The following is a 9,607-nucleotide window of genomic DNA, read 5'->3' as shown; positions in this document are numbered from 1 at the left end:
CCGCCCAGGCGGCGCCCACGTGACGCGAGTGCCCCCTCTCCCCGCTCTCCGCCCGGCTGCTGGGGATTGTAGTTCCCCGGGTCGCGAGGCCCAGCTCTCAGGCTGCAGTCTTACAGATGGACTACAAAACCCAGGATGCATCGCGGGCTCTCCTCCGGGGCCCCTCCGCTTCCGGAGATGGCCTCAGAGTGGACACAGAGAGAAGGGGGCGGGGCCTTAATCACGCCAGCGACGGGGCTACCAATGGTGGCTGATGTGGGCGGGCTCCCGAACCCTAGAGCTGAAGCGTCGCACAGCCGCCGAGAGAGAAGGGGAAGGGAAGTCTTTGATGGTACTATCATGGCAGTTCTGCAAGTCGCAGACTTCCTTTGGAGGCAGAAAACCTGGTCAGTGTGCCAGGGAAAGCGGTAAATACAGGGCTCTAGAGCCGCTCTTTAGACAGACCAGTGAATGCATTTGTAAATTAAAGTCATTCACGAAGGAATCCCCTGGCTTAATAGAGACACCGCGAATGCTGGAATTGGAATGATGATGATAGTAATGGCAATAGCAATAATAGGTAACATTTATTGAATGCTTACCATGTCCCAGGCACTCTGCTGAGCTCTTTTGGAGAATTATTTGATTTAACTAAGTAACTTTGTGAAGTGCGTGCAATTATTATCTATCACTCATTTTGAAGATGGGACAGGAACTGAGAAGTTAAGTCACTTGCGGAACACATGCCCTTTGCCGCGGTTCCTTGGTTCCCTTAGGGGCCCTGTAGCCCAGCTCCCTCCTTCCAGAGGGGAAATTGATCCCCAGAAAAGAAAATTAGGTGCTACAGTTCTCACTCCTTTCCCTGTGCCTGCTAGATTCTGAGTTCTGTAGCTGGAATGGGAAGGGACAGCACTGGGAGCTCTTCTGGCCTCCCTCCCCCAGTTAGCTGACCAGGAATTTAGTGACTTTGGCAGTAGATGGTTTGAGAGTTGGCAATGGAGGATTGAGCCTTATTGCACCTTCTTTGTGGAGGATATGACAAGGCTTGTGAATAAGAACCGGAAGGGACACAAACGATCATTTAGGGAGCATGAACAAAGAGCTAGCACGATACAAGTGCTAGCTTGAAATATAATGATTGAAATATAATGATTAAGAGCTTAAACTTGAATTCACATCTTGGTTCTGCGATTTGGTTATAAATTTGGGCAAATTACTTCATCTCTCTGATTCTCATTGGGAATGATGATGCCTACATCTCATGGGATTGAGATGAAGATTGAGTTGAAAGAAGGCATATAAAGTGATCAGTAAGTGATGACTATGTTTTTATTGCCATCCTTATCCTTACTGTAAAGATAAGGGAGAAAGATTAAGTATCTAGACTGTTTGTCCAAGGTAATTATTTAGGATTGGACCCGAGGTCTGATTGGTGCTTTGTGGTTCCTTATCTTTCGTTATTTTGATCTCAGTTTCCACATTTGTTATTTAGAAATATATTTTTATTTATATTTTTTATAGAAACATTCTTCTGAGCTCCCAGATATGTGACCTGATAACTTAGAACCCTGAGTGGTAGACTTAACCTTCTTTTCCTCTTTCTTTCCCCAAGTCATTCCATCCCACACAGAACACTTGATATTCTTGAATGGTCCTGTTTTCCCACATTTTTCTGGAGTGAGAGCCATGACTTCTGATTTACATGGCTTCAAAGAGTGTTCACTATCTCATATGATTCACCCACTGCTTAAGTCTCGTGTGCAACCCTGTTGTCTACCAACAGATATCTTTCAGTTGTTTCCTGCCTCATTTGGTAGCATCTGCTTGGAAGTCAAAGGGGAAGTGATACCTGTGCCTTGTAATAGGCTGGCCATGAACCAAGAGGAAAGTGAGCTGGAAATGAGAGCCATAGGAATTTGGGTACGTTTTTTGTTTTTGTTTTTTTGGCCTCGGGGCACAGCTTGTGGGATCTTAGTTCCCTGACCAGGGATCGAACCTGGGCCCATAGCAGTGAAAGCGTGGAGTCCTAACCACCGCACTGCCACGCCAGGGAATTCCCTTGGGTAAGTTTTGGACACAGGCTTTTGCTGGTTTCTGTGGCCATACATGTATAACTTAGTTTAATTTAGCTTCAGTGTTAGTCTTACACCTGTGATGTCATGTGTGAGAAAACCACTGACCTTCAAATAGTGAGACTCCTAGCCTTAGATCAGTCATGGAATTTCTGTATGACCCTGGGAAAGTCCTTTCTCCGCTCTGGGCTCAAGTTACACATCTGTAAAATGAAACAGTTGTTTGAGATTTCTTCCATCTCTGACTTGAGGTTCATTAACCTATGTCTCTTTTTTAGGAGCAATAGGAGATGAGTTCAAGTTTTCCCCAGTGTTACTGAAACTGACAGGTCATCATGCTTCAGTTTCTGGCCAGAATCTTTCTTCTGCAGATATAGCCCCTGTTGGCTATCAGCCCTGATCCCCCCCTCCAGCACTGTCTGGCTAACTGCATTGTCTCTCTTCCCTAGCATGTCCTCAGAATCCTTCCTGGCAGAGTGAGTGCAGGAGCTGCAAAGAACCTCTAACGGGTCCAAGAGAAGCTCTTGATCTGAGCACTTCCTGTCTCAATATTTATTGTCTACCAAACACAGTTAATCCACCCCATCTTGCAGAGTGACAGAGGAGACCTGACACATGCTCATTTTGCTTTTACTGAGTGGGTCTCCGTGGAGACAGGTGGTAGATTGTACCTAATGATGACTATGAGGTCTCCTGGTATGAAGAAAACACACACACACAAACACACACACATTCTAGCTTCAAAGCCCAGACCAAGCTGGTAACAATGGGTTCTGTCTCTAATTAGGTGGTCAAGAACATGCTCCAGTCAGTCCTTGAATCCACAGAATCAAACCAGCCTCTCACCGTGGGGAGCATCATTAGTATGAGCGTCATCATCATCATCATCACCATCACCATCATGCTAGTGGAAACACAGTTCTATCCAACAAATACTAATTGAGTTTTGACTCTGTTCTGGACACTGGAATACGTGCCGGGGAAGAGAGAGGTAAGAAAGAGAGAAACAATAATTAAGTCGACAAATCAGTAAACGAGAACAGCCTGTGATAAGTGATGTGAAGGAAGTAACCAGATTGATGTGCTGGAGGGTGCCTGGGATTGCAGGAGAGGAAGAGGGCTGCACTTCCGTTTGGATGGTCAGAGAAGGCTTCTCTGAGGAGGCGGTGTATGAGCGGAGATCCCTGCAGATTGCTGGGGCGGACAGAGGTGTGGCTGGTACTGAAGGTCAGTTGGGTGGAGGGACAGAGCAGAGCATGAAGAGTAGAGAGCAAGGGGTAAAGTGATCGGACGGGGAGTTGCGGAGGTGGGTGTGCTGGGCCTTGAGGACCACTGGAAGATTTTAAGCAGGGGAGTGACATGATCTCTGATCTTAGAGGGCTACTCCGGCTGCTTCGTGAAAAAATGGGTGGATTGGAGAGGTCCCAGGACTTGTAAAGACTAGTCACCTCGGGCTCCCCCCACTCCGTCCTGGCCCACATACCTACCATCAGTTGCCAAGTGTGTGCTGGGAGCACTCCGGGAACTGTGCGAGGGCTTGAATCCGTGTGGTGGCAGCAGAGAGAGAGAGAGAACTGCTCAGATGCAGAACGTCATTTAAGAAACGCTTATGGAGCTCCTACAGTGCGCCAGGCACTGTTGTAGAGATGAGGGATAGGATGAAGAACAGGACAAAGCCCCCATCCTCTTGGAGCTTATATTCCAATGGGGACATAGTCAGCAAGCAAGTAGACTGACGTAGAGTATTATATTCAGTAGTATAAATTAGATAGTATATTTAGATAGCATAAATGCTTGTGAAGATAACAACGCAGAATGAGGGATCACAAGTGATGGGGTGTTTGAGATAGAGTGGTGGTTGAAGATGAATTAGATGAAGTGGATGGGGGGGAGGGAAAGGGAGGCTTGAAGGGTAAGTTGTAGGGTTTGGGCTTGAGCTCTAGGGTGTATGGTAGTGTCACTTACAAAGAAGGGGGGCATGGGGAATAAATAAGCGGGAAATCAAGGGTTCTGCCTTGGCCTTACTGATCCTCTAGGGCAGCGGTCTCCAACTTTGTTGGCACCAGGGATTGGTTTCGTGGAAGACAGTTTTTCCACAGTCGGGGCGGGGAGGGGGATGGTCCAGGTAGCAGATGAAGCTTTGCTCACTCAGCCACCGCTCACCTCCGGTTCCTAACAGGCCTCGGACCTGTACTGGTCCTTGGCCGAGGGGTTGGGGACCCCTGCTCTAGGGCCTTCCTCTCCTCAGATGCGGGACACAACGCATGCTTTGTTATAGCAGTCAGCTTGTTTCAATAGTTGACGGTTTGCATTTTAGAGGCACCCACAGCTTGGGTGTCACATACTCCGGCCCTGCCCAGGAATGAGTCCTGTCCGGTATTTCCCTGTGGCAACAGAGAAGAGCCTCTCTCTGGAGCTCTGCCCTGCCCGCTGATCCCCACCTCCTGGCTCAGTAACCTCAGCAAGTCCAGATGGGAGCCCGTCATCCTCCCACCCGCTCTTCTCTTGCCCGCTCACTTTCCTAAAGGCCCTGCCTCAGCTCGTGGTACCAGCACCCACCCCCTCGCCCAACACAGAAGGTTGGGAGTCATCCTGGCCTCCTCTCGCCCCCTCACAGTCCACATCCAGCCAGTCACCCGGTCCTCTTGTTGTTATCCTCACATCTGTTCCTTCCTGTCTAACCTCACTGCTCTCGCCTGAGCACCAGCCTCTGCATTTGACATTTATACTCTTAAAGGTCCTTCCTGCCTCTTGGCTGACTTTATCCCATCTGCCCTCCTTACTGATGCCAGAGTGAGTTTTCTCAAAAGCAAACCAGACTGTATCATTTCCAGGGCTTAGAACCATGCCTCTCCCGCAGTATTGTCTTCAGGATAAAATCCCATCCTAGGACATAAGACCCATCGTGATTGGATGCTGGGAACCTCTTTAGCTGTATCTCTTGCCTCTCTGCACCCTTCATTATATGCTCTGATAAGACAGAACTGCTTATAGTAAACTGAGTACATGCTACTGCCCATTGCTGTTACCTCTTGTGCACGTGTAAGCCTCTCTTCTTGAGTTCCCATTGAAAGCCCATTTATACTTTAAAACCCAACCCAGAAATCCCCTCCTCTGGAAAGACTTCCTTTCCTCTGTGCTACTTCTGGTCCCTGTACATGCTTCTATGTTTACCACTCATTGCATCATAACATAGCGGTCCATTTACTCACCTGTCTCCTTCAATACCAGATGAACTCTTTGAGGGCTAGGGTTGTGACTTATTCTGCTTGGTATCTGCAAGTCTAGCATGGGGTCTGATCCAGGAAGTTGGCTCACAAATGATTAAATTGGATGAGTTTGGGTTCAAGTCCTTCAGATGCAACCTGGAAACTCATCCTTCTAGAAACTTCCAGAACCAATAATTACTGACAACAAAGGCAATTTAGTAGGAGTGAATCACTGTACTTTATGGGCGTAACACTGAAGAGCATAGCACCCGGGAACCATTGTGTATTTCCTAACACCATGTTTAATCAGGGACAGCTCTAATTATAGATGGACCTCTTCCTGGCCCTGGGACGCCTACACAAGTGTATTTATTTATCAAGGCTTTGACCAAATTAGAGCAGAGTGCAATGGTTAAAAGCTAGACATCACAATCCAGCAGAACTAGGTCCCGATCTCTGATTGATTGTGAAGATTTGGAGTGGTAATTTTTCCTCTCTGTGTCTTGGTTTCCTCATCTCTAAAATGAGGATAAAAATGGCTCCCATGCCTTCAGCCTTTGTGAAGACGAAATGACTTCCTGCATCTAAAGTGCTTGATACAGTCGCTGGCCATGACAGCTGTGGTGGTGACTCCTGCAGAGACAAAGCATTCGTGCTGATATTCAAGCCGCCATTTAAATGTCTCTTCTGCTCTCACTAGCGTATGCAAGCAGACTAGATTCGGGTGCCTGTTTGACATCTTAGAAAACTTTAGGACTTTTGTTCATAGCATTCATCATGACACTGTTTGCGTCATATTTCGTCTGACTTCCTGACTCAGCTCAGAAAGATCCCAGAGAGGACAAGGACTGTGTTTTTTAATCCTTAACTCTTAGCACAGTTCCTGACACAGAGAAAGCTCTCATTGAGTATTTGAATGACTGAGCAAATCTTTCTTATTAGCATGCTATCTTGGCATGGGGTGTGTGTGTGTGTGTGTGTGTGTGTGCGTGTGCGTGTATGTGTTTGGGGGGGCTATTTGGTGAGGTTAGAGGTGAAAGCACGGATAGAAAGCCCATGGTGATGGAGAATGGGGGCAGATTCTGGTTAAGGAGCTCTGCACCACTATAATAAGAGATTAAGAGCACATAAGGACAGGCCCCGGCATCACAGGATTTTTAAGGCTGTCACTGCCTTAGGCTGTGAGGCCAGTGTGTATAATAAAAATAGTTTGCACAGTTCTGCTTTGGAAATCAGGACTCTGACTGAGAGCTTAGCCAACTAGCCAGCAAGAATAGCTTCCTGGAGCTTGGAGCCTCATGAAAATTCCAAAACTGGGGAATAATTAAAAAAAAAAATAGGTTTGTTTGCTGGCTTTGCAAACTGCATTTAAAAAAAAAAAACAAAAAACCTTCTCAATATTCTCTTCATCTGCAATACAAATTATCAGACACTTCCTGTGCACCAGCCCACAGAAGAGAGGAAGAAGGAGCCAGGAATAAAACAGGTGCTTCATAGGAAGTCATTGGCTAAGGCATGACGAGGAGTAAGGAGTGCGGTGTGGCCGCCAGACTAATGCTAATCTAAGTGCGGGGCACAGGTGAGTGCCGACACCACCTGTTTGTGATTCGCTCCCAATTCGATAGGGAGCTTGCCACAGAATGTAATACATCAGCGACATCACTAGGCACACTGTTTGCAGTTCAGCCGCTACTTTTTTCATAGCAAGATATGCTCAATGAAAGTAGCATTGTATTCTTCCCTGTTTTGGTGCAATCCGTCACTGCCTTAGGCTTGGACCAGTAACAGATAGTTCTCTGACCAGCTGCTTTGAGCAGCACTGGTCTAGAGCATGGACTTCAAAATCAGTCAGACTCAGCTCTGCTGCTTAAGCGAGTCTCCTAAGCTGCCTGAGCTTTGGATTCCAAGTCTGCAAAATGGAGAGTCATTCATTCAAAACAGATTTTGAGCACACACTGTATACTAGGCACTGTTCTGTGAGTTGAGGATATTGCAGTGACCCTGGCTGATAGGATGCCTGCTTTCATGGGGCCTACAGATAAAGAAGTGAGATAATTACAGCTTATGATAAGTGCTGTTAAGAAAGTCAACTGACTCTTTGATGTGTGTGTAACAGATTGGATGGTTAGGGAGGTTTAAGAAGGAATCAGCTGTGCAAAGAACTCAAGAAAGAGTGCTCTAAGCAGAGGCGAGAGCAAGTGCAAAGGCTCTGAGGCATGCTGGGGGAAACAAGAAGATGGCCAGCGTGTCTGGAGTGGAATGAGGGAGGGGAGGTAGAGCGTGGGGAGAGGTGAGCTCAGAGAGGATCCAGTTCATGCAAGGCTTAGTAGGACACAGGGAAGAGTTTGGATTCCATTCTAGAAACAATGGGATACCATTGGAGGGTTTTAAACCGGACCATAAAGGTTTTTTTCTGAACCATGTTAAAGAGTTTGGACTTTGTTCAAAGAACAACAGGGACCCACCAAAGATTTAAAAGCCTGAGAGTGTCAGGATTAGAACAGCATTTTATTAACTTTACTTGGGCTGTGGTAAAGATAGCAGTTAGGTGGTACTAGAGGCAAAGAGACCAGCTAGGGGAAGACATTCTGGTAGTGGAATGAGTGAAGAAGTGTAAGAATGACCAAATTAACATCCTTCACTGGATCGCAAGCTTCCTTATGTCATGAGCCTCACCGCCTCTTGCTTTGGATGTTCTGTGGCATGAACTTTAGGTCTTTGTGAAAGTCAGTTTTTAATTAACATTCAACCAGCTGAATTGACTAGCTAACATAAAATCAAGCTAGATCCTCCATCCACTCTTCAGAAACTGACTGCTTGTGTACAGTGCTGGTCTTGTCTGTGGTATAGAAGTCTATATCTCCTTTACCTTGTTCTCCTCTCACCTGTTTACCTTCATACCCACTGATGCTCAAGTCTAGGTGAGCCTATTTGCAACAGCAACTGTACTAGAGCGATTTCCATCTGGAACCAAACAAATGCCTAAGCCCTATTTGGAATGCGTATTTCCACAGCCATCCAGCCAGTGTTGCACAAGGCAAACTGGCACTTGGTCAGCCTTCTTAAAAGAACTCTTAGTGCTCTTACATGAGAGGTGGGCTGTTCATCACCAGAGACCTTGCCAGCCATCATGTTGGCAACAATGATGAGAGCTGTTTATTGAGCAACTACCGGGCACTGGGCTAAGGGATTTACGTTTATTCTCTGATTTTAAACCTCACAACAACCTTATGTGATAGATGTTCTTAACTAACTCTATTTTAATGAGAAAGGAACTGGCAATCAGAGAGGCTAGGTAACTTATCTAATGTCATACAACTCATCGGATGCCGACCAGGATTTGAACGTAGTTCTTGCTGATTCCAAAGCCTTGTGTCATTTTAATAGTAAATTTTAATTTATTTTTTTATTTTAGTGACTCCTTATAATTTTTAAAGTTATTTATGCTCATTGTCACACATTCAAACAATTTGAGAGTATATGAACTACTGAAAGTATTTGTTCTGGTTATCGATTGCTGTGTAACAAATCACTCCAAAGCTTAGTGGCTTCAAAACATTCATTTAATTATTACCTCACGTGGTTCTGGGGCCTGACTGGGCTCAGCTAGTTGTGTCTCTCTCAGTGTCTGTCATCTGGTTGTGGTCGGATATCAGCTAGGGCTGGAGTCATCTTAAATCTTTTCTTACCCTCAGGTCTGGCCCCTGAGGCTGACTGGGATCTCCCTGGGACTATCTGCTAGAACACATACACTTGGCCTCTCCCTGTGGCCTGGGCTCCCTCAAAAGTGTGGTAGGTGGGATCCAAAAGGAAACGGAAGGAAGTAGAAGCTGCTCATTTCTAAAGGCCTGGGTCAGAAACGGGCACAGGGCCACTTATGCTATTTTCTACGGATCAAGCCAAGATTGAGGGGAAGGAGACATTCCATGAATGTCAAAGAATTTGGACGCCATATTTAAAAACTGCCACAGTCTGCTTCTGACCACAAATTATTTCTTTTCCTCTTTCAGCAAAATGAACTTGTTCCATCGCGAGACGCTCCCAAACTTCTCATACCATCAGGTTCAGGTTTGAAGTCCAGGATCTCGTCTTTGGTATCATTTCCAGGTATGACTGGAGGTGTCTTGAGTGTGGTTTCTTAGTTACAGCTCTTCAAGAATGAGTCTTATTTTTTTTTATGAATTAAAAAAAATTATTTATTTATTTTTGGCTGCATTGGGTCTTCGCTGCTGGGTGCGGGCTTTCTCTAGTTGTGGCGAGCAGGGGCTACTCTTCGTTGCGGTGCGCGGGCTTCTCATTGCAGTGGCTCCTCTTGTTGTGGAGCACGGGCTCTAGGCGCACGGGCTT

At 46.2% G+C, this 9,607-nt stretch overlaps 1 protein-coding gene across 1 annotated transcript; it reads left to right on the top strand.

The window, feature by feature from the left end:
- The first annotated feature begins 209 nt into the window (after positions 1-209).
- Positions 210-3,333, top strand: LOC308616579 (uncharacterized protein). Its single transcript, XM_081232896.1, has 3 exons — positions 210-386; positions 1,763-1,899; positions 2,839-3,333. The coding sequence occupies exons 1-3, from the start codon at positions 254-256 to the stop codon at positions 2,992-2,994; spliced, it is 426 nt and encodes a 141-aa protein (XP_081089022.1). The 5' UTR covers positions 210-253; the 3' UTR covers positions 2,995-3,333.
- The last annotated feature ends 6,274 nt before the right edge of the window (positions 3,334-9,607 follow it).

The sequence above is a fragment of the Mesoplodon bidens genome (assembly GCF_964165515.1).
Source record: "Mesoplodon bidens genome assembly, chromosome: 4".
Classification (NCBI taxonomy): Eukaryota; Metazoa; Chordata; class Mammalia; order Artiodactyla; family Ziphiidae; genus Mesoplodon; species Mesoplodon bidens.
The sequence above is the reverse complement of the archived record's forward strand: the minus strand, read 5'-3'. Positions and strand labels throughout refer to the sequence as shown.

Coding starts and splice junctions, on each gene's coding strand:
- LOC308616579 (XM_081232896.1), top strand. CDS start 254: ATGTGGGCGGGCTCCCGAACCCTAGAGCTGAAGCGTCGCACAGCCGCC. Junction 387..1,762: donor CTTTGGAGGCAGAAAACCTG/GTCAGTGTGCCA, acceptor GTCTACCAACAG/ATATCTTTCAGTTGTTTCCT. Junction 1,900..2,838: donor TGAGAGCCATAGGAATTTGG/GTACGTTTTTTG, acceptor GTCTCTAATTAG/GTGGTCAAGAACATGCTCCA.